Source organism: Hippopotamus amphibius, chromosome 12 (genome assembly GCF_030028045.1).
Source record: "Hippopotamus amphibius kiboko isolate mHipAmp2 chromosome 12, mHipAmp2.hap2, whole genome shotgun sequence".
Lineage (NCBI taxonomy): Eukaryota > Metazoa > Chordata > Mammalia > Artiodactyla > Hippopotamidae > Hippopotamus > Hippopotamus amphibius.
Window position 1 is genome coordinate 13,408,530 of NC_080197.1, and position 26,737 is coordinate 13,435,266.

Below are 26,737 nucleotides of genomic sequence, written 5' to 3' on the forward strand. Positions count from 1 at the left end.
GTTGCAGAGAGCAGTGGCCACTCTTCGTTGCGGTGTGCGGGCCTCTCACTGCGGTGGCCTCTCCTGCTGCAGAGCACAGGCTCCAGGCATATGGGCCTCAGTAGTTGTGGAGTGTGGGCTCACCAGCTGTGGCTCATGGGCTCCAGAGTGCAGGCTCACCAGTCGTGATGCACGGGCCCAGCTGCTCCGTGGCATGTGGGATCTTGCCAGACCAGGGATTGAACCCATGTCCCCTGCACTGGCAGGCAGACTCCCAACCACTGTGCTACCAGGGAAGCCCCACATAAGAACTCTTTAAGGAGCAGGCATTGGGAATTCCCTGGCTGTCCAGTGGTTAGGACTCCACACTTTCACTGCTGAGGGCTTGGGTTCGATCCCTGGTCGGCGAGCTAAGATCCCACTAGCCGTGTGGTGCGGCCAAGAAGAAAAAAGGAGCAGACGTCAGTTAAGAGAACTCCAACATCCTCGGAAGATAAAATGATGGGGACTTAGTCAGTGGTGAGCTCAAAGAATTCCACTCATTTTGGTTTGCGTTGCTTCTTTCTGGTTGTTTGCTTGTTTTCAAGTACTGCTTATAGCTGCTCTCCAAATGGCTATAGGTGGAGTAGAGAGTTAATTACCAGTGGCTTTTGATTCTTCAGAATAAAAGCTGCAGTCTCTTTCTCCAGTTCTGATCCAGCTGTGTGGTCGAGGGACTCACAGTTGAGTTCTAGAGCTTTGTTCTAGGATGGCATAACTTCTGTTGACATAGCCTCAGAAGAAACTTCCATTTTGCCCCCTAGTTTCTGACTAGAGTCCTTAAAGGCTTACTTTTATTCCAAGACATGATTCCATTTAAGCTAAGTTCACACGGTATATGATCACACAGACTTAGTTCCCATAGAGATGATGCTTTTGAGAAAATGTTTTAACTGGGCAGCAATCCCATGGATTACTGTTGCCTGAACTTTCATGGATATGATTTTTTTGCCATAATCTAAGTACCTAACCTATTTTATTACATTCTTCAATATTAAATCTGCAGTTTAGTTTCATGCTGAGATAAATGTATAAGCTCATGTGTTTAAATTCCTTGCTGTGTTCTTTCCTGATATACATGAAACTAGCACATAACTCGTAAAATAAAACATGTTGGTCTCTGAAACACTGCTGATGCTCCTGCACCACATTTCAAGAAACAGAGTTTTATAGGAGTATAAGCAACATGTACAGTGGGTTCAGTTAAACTTCTTTCTTCCCTTAAGAGGTGTAGAGGGTTGAAATGACGTCAGAATTCCTGACAGAATTCCTCATTATTTGAGTGGCTCTTGAGGTGGTCAGTTTAAGATGCCTCATTTCAGTAGAATTTAAAGTCCCTTTCCCAGCGTGTAATCTGCTTGCTATGCTAGTATGTGCCTGGGTTATTTTGCTGATCATCAGGTAGGCAGCCAGTGAGTAATATAGGAAGAGAAGGTATTTATTAAAAGTTGTTTTAGTCTTAGAAATTGCCTCCTTTCCTGTAAGGAGCCAGACAGTAAATATTTTGGGCTTTGTAGGTCTCTTGTCACAACTGGGCAACTATTGAACACCTTGGTTGTGTTACTAAAGCAGCCATAGGCAGTATGTGGCTTGTGACAGTGAAATTTGAATTGCGTGTAATTTGTATGTTTCATGAACTATTAATCCTACCCCCGCCCAGCCGTTTAAAAATGGTAAATACCCTTAGCTTGCAGGCCATACGAAAATGAGTGGTATGCCAGATCTGGCCCATGGATTGGTTTGCTGATTTCTATTATAGACTAAGAGAAACTCTGAGTCAGTGTCCCCATTTTACAGAAGGTAGGTTGAGGTCCGTGTGGAGAGTATGGGGGTGCCGAAGTTCCCACAGCCAGATCCTGAATCTAGAACAGCTTTCTTTGGCCTGCACACCACTGCCCTCTGCTGTTGGCAGTGATAATAGCACTTGGTGGAAGGAGAAGTGGAATATTTATTGAAATACCCCCACAATCAGAGAGAGTATAATTGAGACATGACTGTGCTTTATCCAGAGCTGTGTACAAAAATTAAAAAAAAAAAAAAAAAGATTGTCATAGGATTGAAAAACCTTTCAGCAGGGAGAAATTTGTAGCCAGCCTCATGAAACTGCACATTGAAATAGGTTATTAGTTAAAATTTTTATGAGAGTTTAGAAGCCCTTGTTTTGTTTGGGGGATTGTGGAGCTCCGAATCGTGCCTATAACCCTTAGGGCTGGATTTATCTCTCTGAGGAGCCCTTTGCTCAGCCAGGCGCCTTTCACTCCTGGAATCTTCTCATGTTAAGGGTCAGAGTGGTTTATATTCTCCATGATTTGTCTGCTTCCTCCTTTATCTAGACCTCCTGGCCAGAATTGATGCCTTTGCCAATATTTGCTTGAGGGATCCTGATTTAAGTCATTAATATGTATTAGAGTAAGCGTCCTGGGGCCTGGCTTTCACCACCCTCAGAGCTGATAGTGGTCCTTTGGTCTTCCAGCTGCATGTGGGTTACTGCAGGGAGAAGGGAAGACGTTTTCAGGTACTCTTTTTGCCCCAGGAAATCAATACATGTTTGTCGTAAAACAAGTGTTAGTTATAAAAACTAAAGTCAGGGATAATGCCACCTTCCACAGTCAGCCCTTAGAAATTGTTTCCTGGACTTTTTTTTTTGGCTGCACTGCGTGGCTTACAGGATCTTAGTTCCCCGACCAGGGATTAAACCTGCGCCCTTGGCAGTGAAAGTGCAGAATCCTAACCACTGGACCACCAGGGAATTCCCATCCTGGACTTTTTCTATGTTGGTTTATATATCATACTATCAAGTTGAAAACTCGAATATTTCCTGGGATCAGGCAGATATGGAAACGAGCGAGGTTTGGAGGTGACAGGGACTGGGGTCCACTCTTCCTCATGACCATTTACACACTCACAGGTACTTGTGTGTGTAACACTTCCCAAAGTAGTACTTCCAATGTGTGTGTGCTGAGCTAGAGAGGTGCACTTTTTCCAAAGGGCACTCACTGGAGGCCATCTCCCCCTGCTGGTTCTATTTAAGAGGGAACGTGGGCTCGGTGTGGCCAGATTTCTGGTTGTTCAAGAGAAATCGCAAATATTTTTTTATTTTTTGTTTTTATTTATTTTTTAAAATATTTATTTATTTGGCCGTGCTGGGTCCTAGTTGTGGCACACAGGATCTTCGTCGCTACGTGTGGGATCTTTAGTTGCGGTGTGCAGGATCTTTAGTTGTGGCATCTAGTTTGTTGGGATCTCGTTCCCTGACCAGGGATTGAACCTGGGCCCCCTGCATTGGGAGTGCAGAGTCTTAGCCACTGGACCGCCAGGGAAGTCCCTCAAATATTTTTTCAAATGCAAACTACCCCAACTTTTACATGTTGGCTCAAATTTTAAAAAATAATTATTAGGGACTTCCCTGGTGGTCCAGTGTTTAAGACTTTGAGCTCCCAATGCAGGGGTCACAGATTCTATCCCTGATTGGGGAACTAAGATCCCGTATGCTGCGTGGCCAAAAACAAAACAAAACACTACAGACTGCGTCAAATGCATCTGTGAACTACTTGCTTCATGGATCACCTGTTTGGTGCAGACTGTTTAGGGTTTTCTTTTCAAATTTAACCTTGTGTTCTGAATACTTTTCCATGTTACTAAATAACCATTCAGAACACCATTTCTGGCCTGTCCTAGATCATCAGTGCTTCTGTGCTATGTAGGTCCTTTGTGTCTGCCATCAGGGGTGGTGCAAGATGCCGCCAGCCCTTTGAACATATGGGTTGCTTCCAAGGTTTTGTAAGTAGAAGAACTTTAATGTGAATCATAAACTCCTCTGCTGCCACCCCACCCAGAGTGCTGAGGTGCATGGGAGGGAAGGGACATTTTTTTCTAATTTAATTCGACTCGTGTTCCATGTAGTCAGAAGGGTGCTTAGCACAGGCTGGGGGTTTTGTAAATGTAGATAATAAATGATGTGTTTTAGCCTGCACTCGTGAATTGTACATCCAAGTATAAAATCTGATTAAATTATTTGTGACTTCAAAGGCAATTAGGCCTTCCTTTGGGCAAGATTTATGGCTTTATAAAAGGATTGGCATCCGTTTCAAGGCTTAATTGAAACGAGCATTTCCAAATGTCTTTTTGCTTTTGAAAATGTCTAGAGTGATTTAAAGCAGGGTTTCTCAACCTCAGCACTACTGACATTTTGGGCCAGATGATGCTCTATGGTGGGAGCTGTCCTGTGCCCTGTTAGGATGTTTAGCAGCATCCCTGGCTTCTACCCCTGCCCACAAATATCACAGCCAAAAGCATCTCCAGACTTTGTCACATGTCCCCTGGGGGGCATGGTCACCTCTTCAGGCCTCATTGAGAACGTAGATTTATGTACCATGCTCTTAAATTTCAGCACTGATAAAAACTCTGCTTAACCTTCAGCTTTGAAGCTCTTCAGGATTTATATTTCATTTTGCATCCTTTTCCCTTGATTTTAAAATGTTCCTTTCAAATTTTAATATTATAGAATAAATAGTCCGTAATTCCACTCTGAGAGGTGACAACTGCTAAGAATTGGGTGGCTAAGATTTTTTAATGTTTGTAATCACACTGATGATGACAGTACTGATAATTTTTTGGTGTGTGGGATGAAGTGGGATTAGACTGAACTTTTTGCTTCTTTCAACTTAGCAGTGTTTCTTTGACATCTTTCTACGTGAGTGCACATATTCTCATTATCAATAGTAGGTAGATTTTATGAAGTCAGATGAATGCAAATGTTTCAAACAGATACATCAATTTGTTTTCTTAATGTAAATTATATATATGTATATACACCTATATCTATATCTATGTTCCTTGTTCACTTTCTGTCCCCAGTGCTGTAGACATTTTGGCCAGCTTTAGTATTTTCCGTGTTTCTCTAGATGGTCGTGAATAAAAGTCTTCAAGAACATGTCAGCGATTGAACCTTGCTGGAGTCATGCCATCAACAGAACTCCTCTCCCTTCATTACATTTTGTATGTTAGCAAATAGATTTTTGCACCTGTTTTAAAGATTTTTTCCTCCCAGCAAAACTGCATTAAAAGCATTTTTTATGTATGTATGTATGTATGTATGTAAGTATGTATATATGTCACGCTGCGTGGCATGTGGGATCTTAGTTCCCCGACCAGGGATCGAACCCATGCCCCCTGTAGTGGAAGTGCTGAGTCTTAACCACCGGACTGCCAGGGCATTCCCTAAAAGCATTTTCTTTTAAATTAATTAATTAATTTGCTGTGTTGGGTCTTTGTTGCTGGGCATGAGCCAATAGTTGTGGCTCACAGGCTCTAGAGTGCAGGCCAGTAGTTGCGGCGCACGGGCTTAGTTGCTCCGTGGCATATGGGATCTTCCTGGATCACAAATCGAACCTGTGTCCCCTGCATCGGCAGGAGGATTCTTTACCACTGTGTCACCTGGGAAGTCCCCTGTGTGCATCTTTTTAAGGATTGTATGCTATTTGTGCCATTATTTATTTAGCCAGTCTCTAATGAATAGGCATTATAAGCCATCTTCGGTTCCTTTGCTATTATAAATTCTGTCGCAGTGAACCTTCTCATGCGTATCCAGTATCGGGGCACTTTTATTTCTGTGGGGTAAATTCATAGCCGTGGAACTTGGGGGTCCGTGTATTGGATGCACTTTTTAATTTTGGATAATTAAATATAATTATCACCATCACCTAATTGCTCTCCTAAGTAATTTTACAATGCCTGTGAGTGTTCCTCTTTTCTCACTTACCCCGGACACTAGTTGTTATTTTTTGAAACAAGTGTACCGTGCAGGTGCAAAGAATGTAGGATGGAGACAGATCTGTGTATCTCCATATCCCTTACCTGAGTTTACATTTATTTATGTCAAGCTCAGGGTTCTCTCTGAATGTGCTTCTTGGCCACTTGTATTTTTCTGTGAGCTGCTTATGCACTTTTCTTCCTTGGATGCTTCATCACTCAGCACGCCTTGCCTTTAGTAGCTGCAGAATATCGAGGAGATGGTGTAAGTTGGCACCTTGGCGTGGGAGAGCTTTCACTGTGGTTGTCTTTGTATCATTTCGTTATTGCTTATTGTGACCATGGTCATGAGAAAAGAAACGGAGACCTCATTTCTCAATTAATCATCTCATGTATCAGCTCATGCAGTAAAGGTCTCAGGTGCCTGGCAGCATCAGAGGCTGCAAGGAGCTGGAGCTGACATTCTCATGGCAAATGGGACACCGGGGCCACCTTAGACAGGGCCGGCAGGGGAGGGCTCCGAGGAGGTGATGTTGGAGGACTGCCAGCCAGTTTGATCTGGGTGGGGAGTAGTGGGGGTGGGGGTGGTTGTTTTTCCTTGGAAATTGCAAGTGTAAAAGGCTTAAGGTGGGAGCATGCTTGATCTTGGAGGAGCCAAGCACGTGGCTGAAAATTTCAGAATGAGGCAAGGAAAGGTCAGATGTACTGTTGGATTTTATTCTGGGGGCCCGGACGCCCCTGGGTGGTTTTAGATGGAGGAGTGATGGGTTCTCCTTTTCTTGTTTAAGGCACTGTCCTTGCTGCTGCATGGAGGTGCCCTGGGAGAGGGCTGCTGTGGTAGGCGGTGGAAGGACCTGTGGGAAGCTCTTACAGGGTCTTCGTGGGAAGTGATGGGTTAGGGCAGTGTTTCGCAACCTTTTTTTCGTTATCCCTCCCAAAGGAGCCACTTCCTTCCTAATTGTCCTTCCATGAATATTTTTTGAAATGGAGGTGAGAGTTACATAACAGAAAATCATTTCAAAGTCAACAATTCAGTGGCATTTAGTACAGTCACAATACTGTGCAACCAACACTGTTACCTAGTTCCAAAACATTTCCATCACCCCAGAATAAAACCCTGTACCCACCAAGCAGCCATTCCTCATCCCTGCCCCCTCCCCCACGCCCATCCCTTCAGCCCACCCCTGGCAACCATCAGTCTGCATTCTGTTTGCATGAGTGTGCCCATTTTGGATATTTCATTTCAGTGAAATCCTGTAAAATGTGACCTTTGTGTCTGGCTCCTTTCACTTAGTGTGATGTTTTCAAGATCACCCACATTGCAGCACGCATCAGAACTTCATTCCTTTATACCAGGGCTTCTCTATGTGTTGATGGACATTTGGGTTGCTTCCTTTTTTGGGCTTTTGTTCCTAGTGCTGCTTTGCGGATTTGTTTGAGTACAGGTTTTCAGTTCTTTGGGGTCTATACCTAAGAGTGGACCCTCATGAAATTTAAAAGTGTTGTGTATCTTTTTATAAACTGTGAGTATGCTTTATATACAAAGAGAGTACGATTTTTTTCACCCCCTAAGATCTACTTTTTGCCCCTTGGGGACCTTTTGCCCCTACTGAGAATGCATGGACTAGGGTGATAGCCTGGAGATTGGGATGGAGCTAAGTGGGGAGACTTGGGTAAGTGGTATGCAGAGGCCTCGCTGAGGGGTTGGGTGAGCTGAGGCCGGAGAACAGAGAAGGAATTGAGGCAGTGCAGACGTGTTTGGCCTTGAACAACTGGATGAGTGGTTGTGGCATTACCTGGTGGAGAGGTCAAGGCAGGCACAGGTGTTTCACAAATTGGGGAGGTGGGGCAGGTGGCACCCCGGAATGGGCACGGGGCTTCACTTTCTCAGAGGCGAATTCTGCAGTGTGAGACCTAGGGTTGCTAGGTGACCCCGAGGTGCTGTCCTGTTCCTGATTACATGAAGCACTGCAGTACCAGACGCCTGTGAGGGTGGCCCCTGCTCTTCACTGGCTGGGTGGAAAGTGAACCAGACCCATCTCCATGGGAAATTGGCGTTCACCTAACAGTTATTCTCGCCATATCCAAGTGCTATATTTCAAATTTTTAAAAAATTTAGAATGTGTTTCTTAAACCTTCAATTCATAAGTTTTATTAAAAAAGGAAACTTTATATGTCTGTGAAATTAAAGGCTTGTTGTTCCAGTTATTATTTTTTAACCACATGAACATATATATACAGAATTATAAAACTTATGACTCTCTCTGTGTTCTTGGTAAATTCCCTGCAGGCCCACAGCAGGGTAGGGCTCTGCTAGACCACCTGCCGGTCTCTCCTTCTTATTTTTGTAACTTGACCTGTTAAACAGGGAAATGTGGACTCGCTTGCTTGAGTTCTCTGTGCAACCCTGCACCTTTGTGTGGTTTTGGTTCCTGCTACCCTTTAGGGTTAGGCTTCCTTGTGAAAATTCCCTGCAGTGCTTCTGCTAGTATGCTTAGACCCTCCCTGTGAGACCTGCTTGCTAGTTTGCTTAAGGGAATACAATGAGAAAGACCCTGGTCTTTAATTCTTGTGGGGGGGGTACACTGCATTGATCTTTTCAGCCACTGCAGGTCTCTTTTGGACACAGAACACGAATGAATAATAATAATTAAAAAGTCCTAATACTAAAGATCTTACTGGTGATACTTAAATCTTTTGAAATGCCTTTGTCTTTCTTTACTCTTGTCTCTTTGTGTGACAAGCACTTCATTTCTACTTGTTAGCGTGCCTGCTGTTATAGAACCAGTGACAGTCACGGTCATCACAGCCTGCAGTTGAGACGATGCTGTCTGCCAGGTGCCGGGCCTGGGCATTTGTTAATCCTTACAGTAAAACTGATTTAATTTCATACTTTAAAAAAAAAAAAAAACTTAATTCTCAAGATAATTTCAAATGTTTAGTGAGCATTTGCTAAGCACCAGTTGGCATGTATTTGGTAATCTAATCCTGGCCTCCTTTCCTCATTTGCAAATGAGGTAAAGGATTCCTGGAAACACTCCTGCTTCATCCCTGTGTGGATTTATCAACCTCAGCACTGTTAACATTTGAGGCCAAAGATAATTATTTGTTCTGGGGGCTGTGCATTGTGGGGTGTTTAGCAGCATCCCTGGTCTCTACCTCCTAGATGCCAGGAGCACTCCCTTCCCCCAGTTGTGACAACCGGTAATGCCTGTAGACATTGCCCAGTGTGCCCTGGAGGGCAGAATCGTGGCTGAGAACCACTGGCAGAATCACTTCTGGCTGAGAACCCCAAAACCCTAGAGGTTAATGGGGAAATAGAAAATAATATGATACTAATAGCGGATGAAAATATAGTACTTCATAGATGTCAGGCACTGTTTAGATGATTGATTAATTTGCTCCTTACAATTGATGAGTTAGGTATGTTTATCAATCCTTTTGTGTTATATTATCAGTATCCCTCCTTGTAGCTAGGAAAAGGAGATTCAGAGACATCAGGTCACTTGCCCAAGGTCACACAGCCTGTCAGCCACAGAGCTGGGGTTCGAACCTCGCTTCTGGCTCCTGATCCATGCTTGAATCCACTTCTCCCTACATCTAGAGTCTTTCCTACTGTATTGCATTCAAAATAGCGTTGGCAGGTCCTGCCGCTGGAGCTGAGGCTAGCTCACGTGCGTTTGACTGGCCAAGCTGGGGTGGAGTTTAATCTGCTGAATCCTCACTCTGAGGGTCCCCATTGGGCAGATGAGGAATCTAAGGCAAGAACCCACCTGAGTGTTTAAACACATGTGAAGTCCCCGGGGATGTCTTGAGGGTGCCGCCTCACAATCAACAGCTTCCTCCAGGTTTCTTGCACATCCGAGGGGAGCTGGCCATTTGGTTGTCTGTCACACGTTTATAGTAACAAGACAGCCCAATAACGTAGAGCCATTTCAGCAAAGGGGCAGGATCTAAAAGGTCCTTGGGAGGCCCCAGTTGGTCCGTGTGAACACTTAGTTTTGTTAAATGGTCTGGTTTCTGTGCCCCCTCCCCCCACTCAGTGGACAGGGCTCAGGGAGCCATAAGTAGGGAGTTTTAAGGTATTTTTAAAAGACTCGGGCATAGGTATGACTCTATCCTCCTATAAAAGTTTGAAACCCAGTAAGGAGGGAGATAATTTACCAACGACTCCCTCAGTCCATCTGGTGAGGAGTTTGGCTTCATTCAGCCCTGCAGGACCTTTGAAATGGGAAGCCCGTGAGCTCCCAAGGGGTTGAGCTGGCCCCCGGCAGGTGCTGTGGCTGTGTGAGCTGGCCCCTGCGTCTCCCACAAACGGATGACATGCCATTTGTAAGCCTGGCTCTGGTCTCTGCATCTGGACCGTTGTGGGGGCTGTTTTAATCACTATTTATGTTGAGATTTACACCCGTGAATGGGCCAAACCAATTTCAGTGGCAGCTTAGCCGATTTGTCTTAGAGCTTTGTGTTTCATAGAATTACTGGGGCTGCCTTCTTCCTTCGTGGCTTTAACGGTTTAACATTGGGTTAAAGCCCTTTGCTTGAAATAAATGGCCAGCCCTTCCTGCTCCAGCCCCCTCGGTGGTGCTCTGGGGGCCTGGTTGAAATCAAATACAATTTCTGTGCTCTCCCCCCTGCCCCGCACCTACAAGCTTTATATATTTCTTTATTTGTAAATCTGTCTTTTAACAAGTAACATACTTTTTCAGCTTCACCAGCCTCCACCAAGACGGGACAAGCGGGGAGTTTATCCGGCAGCCCGAAACCTTTCTCTCCTCAAGTATCAACGCCAATCACAACGAAAACGGATAAGACACCCACCACCGGAAGCATCCTGAATCTTAACCTGGGTCAGTTGGAATTTTGGGAAGCCTGTTTCTGTGGCAGCTATGAGTATTTCTGCAAGTTGTAATGTCCTCTTTTGTGTGTATCTTTTCTTTCTTTCTTTCTTTTTTTTTTTTTTTAAAGATTGGTATTTTTATTTTTTCGGCCACGCGGCATGTGGAATCCTAGTTCCCCGACCAGGGATTGAACCCGCGCCTCCTGCATTGGAAGCGTGGAGTCTTAACCACTGGACCTCCAGGGAAGTCCCTGTGTGTGGTTATTGAACCCTGAACACTTTTCTCGGTGCAGAATACTGAAAAGGTACAGTGGATGGAGATGAAGAGAGATGAGTACAGGGAACTAGCAAGGGATTTCCCGGGGCTTGTTGACACGCAAGGCTGTTTTATCTTGAAATACCTTAGGCCAGTGTTTATAACCCTACTTGCCATTGACCACAGTAGCCCAGTTCTTATATATGTAAATATATATAAAGTTATGTACATGTACACATGCACGGTATGTATTGTTTTGTGAATCAGTATTTACTTTTCTTGTGTATGGTATGTTCCAATATATTGTTTTCTAATTCTTTTCTTCTATTTTTTAAAAAAAAGCTAGTCTTCATCCTTGATGCAGTATTTTTTTTTTAATTCATTGGGTTTTAGTTGGTTCTTTTAAAAGCATTCCCTTTGACCAAAGTCTTTAACAGAAATTGGCACCAGAAATGCTGAACACCCAACTATGAAGTTATTTTATTAACGTATTCCATCATGAGCCCTGATTTTTATTGAGCATCTCTTATGTGCTGTGCACTGTTTTAGGCCTGCTGCAGAGAGTGGTGAGTGAGGGCCCTGCTCTCTTACAAAGCTTGGTTCTAGAAAGGGAGAAACAATAATCCACCTGAAAAAACAAAGACAGGTCATGTCATCATGGAAAGTAAAAGGTATTCATATGATAAGGAGAGGGCTGGGCAGGGTGGGGGTGGGGGAAGCACGAGGCAGTGGGTAGGGAAGTCCTGTGAGGAGGTAATACCTGGTCGAGGATTTGCATGACAAGAAAAACCAGCCATGCCAGTGTTCGGAGGAAGAACATTCTAGAAGGAACAGGAAATTCAAGGCTTTAGGGTCAGGATGAAGTTGGTGTGTTGTAGGAATGGCAAGGAAGCCCCCGTGATGTGTCCCAGTGGCTGAAGCGGGGGAGATGAGGTTGGAGAACACAGTGACCTCATGGACCTGGATGTGCGGCCCTTTGAGCAGAGGAGGGATGTGAACTGACTGGGCATTTTGGAAGGACCTCTCTGGGTGCTGTGCTGGGAATAGCCTGTGTCAGCCATTCTTAACCAGGGGCAGCGCCCCCCCATCCCCCAGGGGACGCTTGGCAATGTCCAGAGACATTTTCGGTTGTCACAACTTGGGGGAGGGCGGCTGTTGTTACTAACATCTAGTACAGGCCCCCTCAGCAAAAATTTACCGGGCTGTGCCTGTGTTGACAGGTTTGGTTGCGGCAGGAGAGGTGGGAGCCAAGAGTTCAGTTTTCGATTCCCTACGTTTGAGATGCCTGCTAGGTTCCTAGGTGGAGAGGTCATGAGGGCAACGGGGGGCATGAGTCAGGCCAGGTCAGGGCAGGAGGTGTGATTCTGGGAATCTGGGTTTATCCGTGGGACGGGGTTCAGGGGAGGCGGCGCGTGGGGGATGCTGCTGGCACTTCTGTAGTGGTTGCAGACCAGCGGTGCTGCTGAACTCCCCACAGTGCCCAGGCCAGCCCCCAGGCCAGAGGGTTACCCAGCTGCAGTGCTGAGGGGGAGGCGCCCCGGTCCGGAGCGTAAAGAAAGAGTGAGGGGCCCGGGCCACTTGCTGACTTCAGGAAAAGCGAGCCCAGGAGGCTGAGGAGGCACAGCGGACAAGGAGAAAGCAGCACTGGGGGCGTGTGTTATCTGGAGGCCTCCCTGCCGGGTTTTAGGAAGGGAGGGGCAGCCACCTGTGTGGAGGGATGCTTCAGCGTGAATCCACAGCCGCTGGCGGTCAGTGCTTTCCAAGTTCCTTTTGTCCTGAGATGCCATTTTCAAATGGAGAAACCGAGGACTGGAGAGGCGGCCGCAGGGGCTGGGATTGCAGAGCTAGAGGTGGCCGGGCTGGAGGGAGCCTGCTCTCCACAGAGGCCAGTGCCTCGTTCACCCCGGTCACCATGTCGTGCAGCCTGGAAGTGGTGGGACAGTCCGGTGGTGGCTTGGGGGGCTCCAGCTCAGGTTGGCTGGTGGGAATTGCTCACGGGGACCCGTCTGCTCCCCTGGGGAACACTCATTGTTCTCAGCAGCGTGGTTTACTTTCTCACAGCCTCCTCCCACCTCCGCATCCCCAAAAGAAAGCTGTGCAGAGGCGTTCTCACGGTCACGCTTCTTCTCTGCCATTCATGTGTGGCAGGAATAGCTCCTTCCCTAAACCAGGCTGTCCTTGGGCATCCACGTGATGCTCTGGGTCTTTCCGTCTGGCTTGACCCACGCGGTGGGAGTGAAAGGTTTTTTTCCTGGTGTGTGTATCAGCCAGCGGTGGGCACGGTGGAGTCTGAGGCTCTCCTGTGCAGAAGCTCCCTGCCAGCTCTTTCCATACCCGGGACGAACGCCTCGTTTCATCAGTGGAAACAAAAGCATAGGGAATGTGGTGTTTTATGGGTTGGAATTTCAGTTACCCAGTGGCAAGAGGATCAGATAGGGACTAGTGAAAAGTGCTGTGGGTGGGTAGAAAAATCAGAAAGTGGAGGAAATGCTCAGTAATTCTCATGGGACTTGGTGTCTGGGGTCCGTGTAACTACTTTGAACAGATAGAAATGAGACAGTGCCAGGGTTAATAATGACATTATTATCTGTAACAAAACGGTGTTTCATTAAGAAAAAACATAACTGGAAAAGGCAAAATTACAGAGATGAGAAAAGATCAGTGATTGCTGGGAGCTGGGGAGGGTTTGTCTACACATCACAAAGGGACTCTTTGGTAGATAGAATTGTTCTGCATTCTGTTTGTGCTGGTGGTTACTTGTATCTGTGCAGGTGTTAAAACTCATATATTCTTCAAAAAGTGAATTTTACTCTCTGTAGTTAAAACTATTTAAAAAAAAATACAGTGACCTTCAAGGTAAGGTAATAACCCCATTGCACAAAGAAGCAAAGTTATCTACCCAGGATCACACATGGTTTGTGGGCCAGTTTGGCCTTTAGACTCGCCCCTGTCTGCTGTGTAAGTCGGGCTTTTCACCGAGATGCATGAACTGAAATGCTGCAGGACAGGGTGTGCTTGACTTTCGTGGGCCCTCGCCACTGTGCTGTCGGGTTAGTTGGCCCAGTTGAAGGGGTCGGCGGTCAGGTGAAGATTTGGATGGGCGATGGCATGAAGGACAAAGTGCTTTTCTATAGGAAGCATCTCCCACCAGTTGAATCTGTGCTATCTGATTCAGAATTTTCAAGAAAAGCAGAAATCCAGATTTTCCATGTGAACTCTTCTAGTTTTAAAAATTGCCCGTCAGTTTCATTAAAAACCTCTCTTTGGGAATTCTCTGGGGATCCACTGGTTAGGACTCTGTGCTTTCACTGCTAAGGGCGTGGCTTCGATCCCTGGTCAGGGAACTAAGATCCTGCAGGGCGCTCAGTGCAGTTAAAAATAAAAATAAAAAATAAAAACCGTTATTTAGGCCAAAGAAACAGGTACAACCAAAAATACAACGGCCGGCCCATGGTTGGTTGCCCGTTGGGAACTCCATTGCTCTTAGGATTTATTTTGCTGCCTGACAGTGGGGAAGGCCCTGCTTGCTGACACATTGGGCCTCATTTGCCATCTTGGGCCCCTTCTCTCTGATCTAAAATTAGGAGCCAAGCCGGGTGGACGATTCCGGCCCCCTTCTGTGCCTCTGCGGCAATAGTAAAATAAGTCCTGAATATGAATGAATTTATAGCATGGGGAGAGAGGGGGCCGCTGTGATTCTTTCCTTCCTCTAGGCTCCTGTGTGCTTTCTCTGGAAATCCTGTCTCCTTTTCTCTCACACAAGGTGTTTGCTTTGGGCTCAGCAAATGCAGCCGTTCAGTCATCCTGTTAGTGACAAAAATCAGAGGTGCCGACGGTGCAGCGCTGTCAGACCCGAAGCTTTCTGCTTTCTTATTCTTCCACTGTCGCTGTCTCCAGCCTCCTTTCTTTTCTCTGCAGAAAGCAAGACTCTGAGGGCGTGGATGCAGGGCTAGGTACCCCGGTTTCCCAGATGTTGTCTTGATTTGTTTTTTTCAAGTAGTGAATGAGGTGGGGAAGATCTCTGCTTGACTGATGGATGAGAGCATCTGTCAGGGTCCCTTGTCTGAAGGGTGTTGTTCCCTTGGAGGAGCCGCCATTTTGCGCCTCCTCAAAGACCGTTCCTCATAGTCTGCCTACAGCTTTTGAATAAAGGAGATTTTTTTTTTTTAAACTAAAAAAGAAGTGCTTATATTTTTCTCCTAAAACATGTTATTTTGATGGCTGTTCCTCTCACATTTTGTTTCGGTGGCTGTCTGGAGTCTTAGGTGGTGGGATTTTAGTCCATCGTATGTCTAAGCTGGCTGGTCTCCCCTCAGGACACCATGGGGTTGGCTGGGCTGTCCGTTTGTGCCTTCTGATTTTCGTGGAGTCACACAATTGAAGAAAAAAAAAGTTTTGTTTTTATAAGTAACGAATGCACACGGTAAGAGGAATTTCAAAGTACGGAAAGATGTTTAATGAAAAGCCAGCCCACCTGTAACCTTTGATCACCTGTCCCGTCTCATCCCTGTCCCACCCCCCTCCAGAGGTGACCACTGTTGGCTCTGTCTTTTTTTTGTCCATCTTCTGTCCCTGTTGGCTCTTCTTAGTCTCCTTGGGGAGCTCTTCTGGACATCAGCCTGGGTCCCCATTTGGCAATGTCTGGACACCTGTTCATTACCCCAGCTGGGATATGGGTGCTACGGGGCATCTGGTGCGTGGAGGCAGGGTTGCTGTCAAACGTCCCACAGTGCCAGGACAGCTCCCGGCCCCCTACCCCCTACCCCCCATCCCCCACAACAAAGACTTATCCAGCCCCAGATGTCAGCGCTGAGAAGTCCCAAGAACACATACACATATATGTATATTTTCCAGATCCTTATTGGAGTATAATTGCTTTACAATGTTGTGTTAGTTTCTGCTGTACAACAAAGCGAATCAGCCATATGTGTGTATATATATCCCCGTGTCCCCTCCCTCTTGAGCCTCCCTCCCACCTTCCCTGTCCCACCCCTCTAGGTCATCACAGAGCGTCGAGTTGCTCTCGCTGTGCTATGCCGCAGCTTCCCACTAGCCATCCATGTCACACGTGGTCGTGTGTGTATGTCAGTGCTGCTCTGTCACTATGTCCCAGCCTCCCCTTCCCCGTGCTGTGTCCTCAGATCCGTTCTCTGCATCTGCGCCAAGAACACATGTATTTGTATCTGTATTTCCTTTTCTTCTTTTCTCCCCCACACCAATGCTAATGTTCTTTACCGATTATTTTCCTTTTCATTAAGCAGATGGGCTTTCCATAGCACCACAGAGAGAGCTCTGCCGCTGTGTTATTTTAGCAGCTGTATTTTATTCCATTTAAAGGTGAACTGTAACATTTATCTAGGCACCTTATTTATTGAGTAGTTTTCCATTTTTGCTGTTGGAAACAGCTGCAGTGAAGACCCTTGTGGCCACGTGGGCGTGAATCCACCACATATATTCCTGGAAGTGGAACCTGGTGGTCCGAGGCCGTGCGCTGCTGACATTTGGAGAGAGACTGCCAGGTTGCCCACTCAAGGGTGGTTCTGATCTATGCTTCCTCCAGCAATGGAAGATCGTGTCTCTTTTCTCTAGCCCGGGTGTGTGTGCGTGTGCGTGTGTGTATTTTCAATCTCCGGTTTCCATTTATAGCCCAAGCTGTCTTCATATCAGCTGAAAAGTTCAGAATGTTGGCAGCAGGGGTGGATTCTGCAGATATTCCTGATATAGAAGGGCAGAGGTGGAAGGAGTCCTGATAAGCTACTAGGAGCTCAGTCAGAAAGAGAAGCTCTTCTCTGCTCCCTGTGGAGGAGAGTCGAGTCCGCACACCGCTGAAAGTTTGCGAAAGATAATTACATCTGGCTAAACCCCTGCAGGCCTGCTCCCAGGCACCTGATTGCAGCCCTCTCCCTGGCTTTTGGTAGTTTCTCATTAGAATAAACATTACAGTGGGTCATGTGTATTCATTTGTGAAATGAAGTGCTTTACCTTCTTTTCATTCCTCTGGATTATGAATATTCAGCCTGTAGGCTAAAGCCGATAGAGTGCACTTACCGTAGACACACACAGGCACGCACACACTCCCCCCGCCCCGCCGATGGTCCTGGTGATGTGTAGATCTATTTGTATGAACCCTGAGGTTTAGGTACACAAGCGTTAAGGCAAATCGTGAGGCATTTTCTTTGCTCACAGACAAGATTGGTCCAGTACAGGGGCTCACAGCCTTACCTGCCAGTTAGAATCACCTGGGGAACATTTAAAGTGCCAAGGCCCAGACCTTGGCCCAGGCCTTTCCCCACACCAGTGAATTCAATCTCTGGGGGGTGGGGCTGAGGTATCAGGATTTTTTTTAAAGCTCTTGGCTGGGCTGGGGGTTGATCTCAATACGCAGCCGAGGTTAGCAGTCACTGGACTCGTACAGGGGCTGGTGAGGTTTCCAGCCTGTGGACCGAGTCTGGCCCCCAACCCGTTTTTGTAAGTAAAGTTTTATGGGAACACAGCCACATCCATTTACTTAACACATCGTTTTATGGCTGCTTTTGCAGCAGAGCCTATACATCTGCAAAGCCTCGTTTAATTTACTCTCTGGCTCTTTATGGAAAATGTTGGCTGACCTGTGCCTGGTATAGTCCGTTGTGTTTTTCGCTAACTGCTGTGTAGAATCTATTAACCACATAGGAATGTTATTGAGGACAGACTGTCTTCCTGTCACATGGGCAGCGTCATCATCTCCTGCTATACCCGACTTGATGGGAAGTATTTTTGTGAGATGCTTCTTTTGCAACTTCATGCTTGAAAAGGCTGCCTCTTCTTCCAGAATGAGCATACTTCCTCATTTCTGAGAGCAGAATTGATGAGACCGGCTTCCTGTCTTTCCCCTTTCCGTTTACAGCTCAGTTGTTGAAGTCCTTAGGTCCTGATCGTACTGCTGTTTAATAAGATCTTCCCTTTCTTCTTTGTGTTTCCCAGTCCTCCTCTTCCTCCTTTTTCTTGCTGTTTTAACCTTGTTTCACTCTCTCTGTTCTCTTTGTAAGATGCTTCTCCGGTAACATTGAATGAATATTCTTACCCCCTCCGAAGTAGTGGTGCATTCAACCATCTTACCTGCGAGCATCTTCAGTCCTGGCCCTGAGAGGCTCTCTGAAGAGCCCCTGATCAGCACACATACACACCCCGGAAAAATGCACGCACATGTGCACAGATGGGAAATATACATATATATTTTTAAAATTTGTCTTTTTTAATTTTTAAAATTTTATTTATTTAATTTATTGGCTGCACTGGGTCTTCGTTTCTGTGCGAGGGCTTTCTGTAGTTGTGGAGACTGGGGGCTACTCTTCATTGCGGTGTGTGGGCTTCTCATTGTGGTGGCTTCTCTTGTTGCAGAGCACGGGCTCTAGAGCACAGGCTCAGTAGTTGTGGCACGTGGGCTTAGTTGCTCCTCAGCATGTGGGATCTTCCCGGACCAGTGCTTGAAACCGTGCCCCCTGCATTGGCAGGTGGATTCTTAACCACTGCAACACCAGGGAAGCCCATGGGTGTATTTTTTAAGAGCCATTTCTTTTTTTTTTAAATTAAAAAAATTAAAAATTTTTTTGGCTGCGTTGGGTCTTTGTTGCTGCGTGTGGGCTTTCTCTAGTTGTGGTGAGTGGGGGCTGCTCTTCATTGCGATGTGCAGGCTTCTCATTGTGGCTTTTCTTGTTGAGGAGCATGGGCTCTAGGTGAGTGGGCTTCAGTAGTTGCAGCACAAGGGCTCAATAGTTGTAGTGTACGGGCTTAGTTGCTCCACAGCATGTGGGATTGAGACCAGGGCTCGAACCTGTGTCCCCCTGCATTGGCAGGCGGATTCTTTTTTTTTTTTTAAGTAAATTTATTTATGTATTTATTTTATTGGCTGTGTTGGGTCTTTTTTTGCTGTGCGCAGGCTTTCTTTTTTCAGTTGCGGTGAGCGGGGGCTACTCTTCATTGTGATGCGCGGGCTCCTCATTGCCGTGGCTTCTCTTGTTGTGGAGCACGGGCTCTAGGCATATGGGCTTCAGTAGTTGCGGCACATGAGCTCAATAGTTGTGGCTCATGGGCTCTAAAGCGCAGGCTCAATAGTTGTGGCACACGGGCTTAGTTGTTCTGTGGCATGTGATATCTTCCTGGAATAGGGCTCGAACCCGTGTCCTCTGCATTGGCAGGCGGATTCTCAACCACTGTGCCACCTAGCAAGCCCTGGCAGGCGGATTCTTAACCACTGCGGCACCAGGGTTGTCCTAGCGCCATTTCTTTGATGACAGGGACGCTGTCCCTGTTTGCTTTGAAAGGTCACTTTGGAATCTCCCTGGTGGATAACCCCAGGTGTGTTTTGGGGACAGGGCCCTTCCTAATCTTACCTCATTATGGTGATAAATGAAATTGGAGCCATTTGTGGCTCTACTCTCCTGTGAGAGGGTTGGGTGGGGCTTTGGGGAGACCTCCTCTGATCCCCTTAAAGGAATGAATCTCTGGCGTGTGTTGTGAGTCCATGCCCCCTTCCTGGGGTGTGGGGCAGGGTGTGAGGGTTGTGTCAAGTGGGGAGACAGCAGGCTTTGAGGACCCTTGCAGGCCAGCTCTCAGTCTGTATCTCAGCCTCTGTAACAGCCTGGTGGATGGAGGTGGCGTTTGGGGTGGGGGTAGCAGGGAGATGGAGAGACGTCAGGGAGTGAGCTCACAGCTGGTGGAACCAGCTCACAGGTGGCTTATCTTTGGCCTTTATGAATGCCACATGCTTTCTGGCCTGCTTTCTGGGATTGGCCAGGGTAGGGCAGACGCCTACATGCTCTGCCTCGGGTCTGTTGGAGGGGATGCCAGGGCGAAGGACAGTGCTTCCCGCCTGCAAAGGCGCTCATTGCTTTCTGGGCCTTTGTCGCCATCAGCATTTTGTCCCCTTTTTATGTTTTGGTGGCACTAGAGGAGGCAGCAGAGGAGGTGGGGAAGGAGTTCAAGATGCCAACGCATGGACCCTTTGGAATCTGGGTCAGTTTGGTCGTACAAAGAGCCCACGGCAGACATGGGGCAGGGGCAGGACCTCTGGGCCTGAGTCGTTAGGCAGAGGCCTTAGCCTGGGGTTAGGGTGAAGCAGGAAGACACAGGTTCATGTCCAAGGCTTATCTGTTCCCTGTTCCTCAGATAGATGCCGTGCACCAGAGGGGGGAGGTATAGCACCCTGGCTGAAGGGTCTTCCTATCTTGTATTTCCCCTTTCTTTCTAATTTGAGCTCCAGACTAGGTTGACCAAGAGTGAAGAATGAAGTCTCTGTGGAAAATGAGCTGGTCCCCCCCTCTTATCAGTGTGTTCTTTGCGGGGTTCAGCGCCTCTCTCGGATACAAGCCCTTTCTGATCTGGGCCTAGAATTCAAAGCAAACTGGCTGGACTCAGTGTCGCTCTGTCTGCTGTGGTTGAGATTGAACACATTACCGTAACCTTTGGCTTTAGAGGATCCGTAATGATGCGGAGTTTCACAGACAACCAACCGTCTGGCTGGGACTGTGCATTTTCAGCATTGAAAGCAACCCAGGCGGTGGTGGTTCAGTAGAAACCTGCCCAGTGTTCTCTCAGGCTCTTATCTCCCCAAGTCAGTCCAGGCTGTCGAGCAGATGATATCACTGGGACAAACGACAAAAATGTTTTAGGTTTTTCCCCTCCTGGGCTCCGCAGTGTGTTTTCGGGGAAGAAGCTACATGATGAGCGTTGTTCGCTATTCCCTGCAGCGCCTGGTCTTATGAGGGTGTGATGGTGTCTTCTAGATCGAAGCAAGGCCGAGATGGATCTGAAGGAGCTGAGTGAGTCGGTCCAGCAGCAGTCGACTCCCGTTCCTCTCATCTCGCCCAAGCGGCAGATTCGCAGCAGATTCCAGCTCAATCTCGACAAGACGATAGAGAGTTGCAAAGCACAGTTAGGTATGTCTCTTGGTTTGCTTACAGCATCATCGTCATCATGACTGTTTTTAGGGATACCACCTGGATGAAATTAAAGCCCCATCCTGGCAGCTGGTTTAACCTTGAATTGTTTGTTCAACAAAAGTAGATTTCTACTCATGGCAGAATATTTCAGATTCGCTAGTTAATTGTTCAGAAGAGCTTTTTGAATTTCTCAGAGAATTCTTTGTGGCAGTCTGTCGACTCGAGGTGCAGGTTGTAAGAAAGTTTGGAAGCAGAAAGAGCCTCCTGAGTTTGCCTTTGTGCTTCCTCTCCACGCATGTCAGTGTCTCCACATCAGGATCAAGCCTACCCCACGAGTGTCCAACACAAACCTTTCCCCTCCAGGCTGGGCCGCTTCTCCCTCAGCACACCCATCCTGCTTCTGTACCTGTTGCCCCCCTTCCTCTTCCCTGTGCTGCCTGCCTTTTTACACTGCCTACCTAAATCCTGTCCCTAAGGCTCAGCTCGGGTGTCACCTCCTCCAGGAAGTCTCCCCTGACTGCCCTCCCCATCTGCCTGCCTCCTTTGGTACTTTATGGCTCCAAAGCATCAGTGGTCCCTTTGCGTGGGGTATCCCTCCCAATCTAGACTGGAAGCTCCTTGAGGGCAGGGAGGTTGCCTTACAAAGATTCGCTTTCTTCACGTTGCTTGGTCTTGTACACGTAGTAATGCTCTGGAATATTTGTTGAATAGGTAAATAAAGCCAGGAGGATATTTATAAAGAAGTAGGCGCCAGCTGGGTCTCAGGAGAGAAAGCCAGTCCAAGGTGAGGTTTACATGTCAGTGGGTGCTCTGGACCTTTGGGTGAGGAAGGAGATACAGTTGGGACTCATCTGGGCTGTCAGCGGAAAGCATTCCTCTGTGTGGTTGCCTGTTTGGTTAGGATATTCAGTGACATGGATGAAATTTTGCAGGCCGTTTAGACACCCCACTTGGGTCCTTCCACGCAGCTGGTCTAACTCCTTGGTTTATTACTGTTAATAAAAATTTTAATATTTCCATTTACCAAGGGCTTTCTGTGCCCCCTCACTGTGCATAGATTGTCCTGGGAGGTAGGTACTGTTATCAGCCCCATTTTGCAGGTGAAGAAACTGAGGCTCAGAGAGGTAGTCCACTTGTTCCGGGTCACACAGCTGCTAAAAGCAGAGGAGCAGGATTTGAATTAGTATTCTCTGGGCTCCAGTACTCAAGCTTTTCCTATCCTGTGTGCAGGCATGCTTGTCCTGGCGTCTGACCATTAGCTACCAGTCGCACAAGCCCCAGGATCCAGAAATTAAAGCAGATCTGGGTTTTTGTATTTTGATTCTTTCGGTTTGGATTGCACCTGGAGGATGCGGATGTGATTCACTTACGATCCTGCTGAGCCATTGGAGGCTCTTATCTGTTTACAAGTTTCCCTTCCATGTGTCTGGGTCAGGCCAGTAACCCCACTCATGGGAACCATTGCTCTAGAATGAAGACAATGCAGAGTTGATGGGAATTTCTTTCCTCTTGCCAAAATTTTAGGGTCTAGTATTATTTACCTACAGATGGATGTCACCCGTTACTGGGAGTAGGGAACATAAATGGGGTAAACGGAACTTTTGTCAGAAATAGACTTTTGCCCATTTTTGTCTTTGTATGTATGGAACTCCTGCTATTTTATCCTTTTCCCTTTTGAGAGAGACATGAAAATCAGTGACTTTCCTCTTGATGCCGTTAATATAAAAAACAGTGCAAACACAATGGCAGTCAACTCTTAGTGCAGGGAGCCAGACAGGGGCCGGGCAGCTGGGTTGCCTGGAGACAGTGCTCCCTCGCCTAACAGGGCCAGTGGTTCTCAGCCCCAGCCAGCCTTGCGGGCCTGTGACCCAGAGAGGCCAGATCTTCTGCTCTTTCAGGTGCAAGCCCACCATCTTGATTTCTGTGTGGAATTTCCTGATTTGTGAATTGGCCAGCAAGTTCTATGTTAAAAACAAAAAAACAAAAAAACCCCAACAAATAACAAAATACCTAGAAGCGTCAGGTCAAACCATGACTTCCTAAATAATACGTCTGCTTGCCAGATGTGGCTCATGGGCTATGAGTTTGCAACCTCTGCTTTGATTTGTTTCTTTGAGCCCTGGACACAAAGGGTAAAGGACTTTCATGCTTTGGGAATTTGTGGGAAGAGTGTTGGTGGTGAGTCAGGAGCCCAGGGTTCTGGCCTTGCTTCTCTGTCTTGGTTTTGTGTCCTAGGACAGGTGATTTCTCTGGGCCTCAATTTTCTAGTCCCTAAAATGGATCCATTTTAACAACTCATATCTGGCATTCCCTTCCATCCCTCCCATTTCTCAGTGTCCCAGTGAGTTTCCATGCTGCAAAGATTGAGCTGTGGATCAATTTGAAATTTGTGTGTTTGGTCCCATGTCATCTTTGAATGTCAATAACTGAAACCCTCTGCAGACAAGTTCTGTTTGTCAGCTGTAGTCAGCTGCAGCTTGAGTCCACTGCTAACCTCACCAGGCCAATGTGATGCGATTTGAAATGTTTTTTTTTTTTTTTATTCCAGCGTTGGGCGTGGAAAATGTTTGTGATTTTTTGGCCCTGATCTTTATTTTGTGACTACGCCACATGCTGGGTTTTCTTTTTTGAATTTAGGCATAAATGAGATCTCAGAAGATGTTTATACGGCTGTGGAGCACAGCGATTCAGAGGATTCCGAGAAGTCAGATAGTAGCGGTAGTGACTCTATCAGCGATGAGGAGCAGAGGTCCAAGAATGAGCCGGCAGAGGCCGAAGACAAAGAGGAGGCTCAGATGGACAAGGAGCCATCTGCTGGCAAAAAAAAGCCCAAATTGGCAAACCCAGTGGAGACGAAAGAGGAGCTGAAAGTCAGCACGCCGCCAGCCAGCGAGAGAGCAGACCCAGGCTCGGTCAAGGAGAAGACCAGCCCCCAGCCCGAGAAGGACTTTTCAGACAAAGCAAAACCCTCGCCTCACCCCACAAAGGATAAGCTGAAGGGAAAAGATGAGACGGATTCCCCAACAGTGCATTTGGGCCTGGACTCCGATTCAGAGAGCGAACTTGTCATAGATTTAGGAGAAGAACATTCTGGGCGGGAGGGTCGAAAAAATAAGAAGGAACCCAAAGAACCATCTCCCAAGCAGGAGGGTAAGTGATGGTACCAGTTTCCGGTGTCTTGATTTGATTTTAGAATGCCACCTTGCAATTTGTATTATCTCAAGTCACGTGACTCTCTCACATCACAAAGGGCACAGCGAAGCTTGGACTGGCTCCAGGTCACCTAGCTAGGACCAGGACCAGGACTTAAACTGGGCCTGCCCACCTTTTACCTGCTCGATACCCAACGTGGTTGATTTTGAGCACAGAAAAATAAGACTCTTAGAAAGTAGTAGTTGCTTCTAGCAGTCAAGTCATTTTTAGCCGAAGCAGCAGCTTTTCTCAGAGGCTGAGCTTTTCTCTCGGAGCGTCAGTTCCCTGAAGTGTTTGTCAACATTTGGACATATGACAAGCCTGAAATTGTTACAAGTGTTCAGTTTGAAGATCTTGATGGGTTTAGCCTCCCTTACCTCCGCTTACACTGCCCAGGCATCTCAAAGTGCATTTTCTTACTAGGATACAAGACCGTTAGGGTAGGTGGCCGCAGAACGCTGAGTTCTTCTTGGGCCACTAGAAGTTGGGCCTTGTATGCTGCCTGCCTGAGTTGATGTGCCACCGTATTTATGTTTAACTGACATGGGCCTTGGCGCTGTTGGCATTTTGTGCTGGATCATCCTTTGTCTTGTGCATTGGAGGATGTTTAGCAGCATCCCTGGCCTCTTACCCACTGGATGCTGGTAGCACTTGCCTGGTGGTGGCCATCAAAAATGTCTTGACGTGGCTGGATGTCCCCTGGGGGGCAAAAGGTCCCCCAGTCGAGAACTACTGCCCAAGTCTCAGCAGTTCTCTCTCTGCTGCTGTTGGGCCTGAACCAGCAGCGGCCGCCCTCAAACCTGCCGCAGCCCAGGCGTGTTGGCAAACCCTCCAGCAGGTATGTGGGAATGATTTGAAGGGTGTCCTTCCCATTGACAAAGCAGTCAGCACATTTTTCAGCTGGTTTGGCAGGTGGGTGGTGAGGGGATTCCAGCATGCCCGAGGAAGATAGTGAGGACATGATTAAGGGCCCAGGAGAAACATGGCCCAAGGACAGATTAGAGGTTGTAGCCGTAAAATCTCTTGTACTTTGTGAGTTACTTAAGGGGATAGCCAGCTTTATTTTTGACTATGCCTAACTTCTGACAGGAGCTAACATATCAGTTCTATGTCCCCTAAGGGATTTCTTAATCTGGCAGCTTAAAGCAAGAGGGGGATGGGCTTTGAGAATCTCTCCTCTGTGTTTGTATCAACATGAGCTGTTCTGGAACCTCAGTTCCTGCAGTTCATCAAGAGAGGATGGAATGTCTCTCAATGGTACAAGGGAGGAAGAGAGAGAGGCAGTTGAGTGGGACAGGAAGGATGGAGCACCATACCACCCCTTAGAATTAGGGATGGCATGTGAAAAATCTAATTCTGTTGTGGATTGGGGTTTGAGGGACCACCTCTGATGTTGCAGAAAACAATAGGAGTAGCAATTATTCCATGAAGTTTGTGGGGATATTGGGGCACAGGTAGCAGTGTTCCTATGAATGATATATTTATACTGTTGCTCTCTTTCTGAAATAGATCTTTTGATTGGTTGTGCTCTTTTCTTTTTCTCCCCAGAAAGGATTTGTGACAGATTGATAAGAAATGACATGAAAATCAAGAAATCAATGTAAAAGATGAAGGTAGAATAGTGAGAGGTCTGGGGAAAATTCGTATACAGAAATACATACTGTTCCACCTTCAGAATTAGCAAAAAGTCAGGCTTCCATTAGGGCTCTGAGCTTCCTAGTAGTCAAAGCAAAAAGGGAAACATATGAGTGCCTTAAAAGATCTCATGTTTTCCCCCTAAATAAAAAGCATTCCAGTTGATTAAATGAAGCCAGGCTTTTCCTCCCACTGGTGTCTGAAGGAAGTTTCTGCAGGCGCCCCCGACTGTATGGTGGACTTTTAAGCCGAAAATGATTCTGAAACATAATTCAGTTAGAGCAGTTTCCCAGGGGTTGGGGCAAGACTGCCTAGTCTGAAATACAGAGCCCCTGATGGTGGTTTGGGTCTTCCAACAATCAGCTTCATGTCAGACTCTGCAGTTGAGCATCTTTTCAATGATGTGTTTTCACTTATGAGTTTATTAAGTGAAGGGCGTTTTGGAGAGTACTTGGTGACCTCCAACTGACCTTCAGCTGGGAATGAAGCTTATGCACAGAATATGAATCTTCAGATAGCAAAATGGCTTTTCTAGCTAGTGATCTCAGGACAGAGGCCAAGGGAGCTCGCTAATGACTTTTACTACACTTAACCTGTAACATCAGTTTCCATCCTTCTCTTAAAAAGTCCTTTTTTTAGGTACAAGACAGCGACCAAAGTCTGGAATGAGTAGGTTAGTTTGACGGGGCCGCTTTTGGAGTGTTGGCCTTTGAGAAATTCACCCTTTTTGAGGCTATAGGTGATTATATACACTCCCAATTTCTAGGACAAATGGAATTTTCCATGCTCCCCCTCTCCCCGCCCACCAAACCAGCAGAATCCTCTAGAAATTAAAATGTTTTAGTGTCTAAATGAACCCCTCCCCACCCCCAGGAGTGCTTCGAGCCTGGAAACTTTTCAGACTGCTCATTCCTGTTTTTTTATTTGGAAAAGAGTTCCAGCCATGACTCCTGCAGAGCGGTAACCCATCTGCAAAGCCAGCTGTTTGCTTTTGTAAGACCAGAGAGAGAAAAGGACCTTTTTGTGGTTGCCCTTTGCTTAAGGAGGGACCAGGCCAGCTAATCAACAAGGACAATATATTTTTTGGTCCCATGGCAGGACAGGGAGGCATTACCCATGCTTTTC

The 26,737-nt window shown here is 46.8% G+C and overlaps 1 protein-coding gene and 1 non-coding gene across 22 annotated transcripts in view; both read left to right on the plus strand.

Moving 5' to 3' along the window:
- ZMYND8 (zinc finger MYND-type containing 8) overlaps window positions 1-26,737 on the plus strand; it is a 114,635-nt gene that overhangs the window by 64,205 nt on the left and 23,693 nt on the right. For all 21 annotated transcript variants that reach the window (XR_009048350.1, XM_057701263.1, XM_057701271.1 and 18 more), the window contains 3 exons: window positions 10,479-10,619; window positions 20,630-20,782; window positions 23,423-23,935. Coding sequence is in view for 20 of the 21 variants with exons in the window: in XM_057701263.1 (XP_057557246.1) it covers window positions 10,479-10,619; window positions 20,630-20,782; window positions 23,423-23,935 (807 nt within the window). In the remaining variant the exon portion in view is untranslated. The remainder of the gene's footprint in view (window positions 1-10,478; window positions 10,620-20,629; window positions 20,783-23,422; window positions 23,936-26,737) is intronic.
- On the plus strand, window positions 15,081-15,244 carry LOC130834236 (small nucleolar RNA SNORA79). The gene has a single exon (XR_009048622.1). It is a non-coding gene; the product is annotated as a small nucleolar RNA SNORA79 (small nucleolar RNA).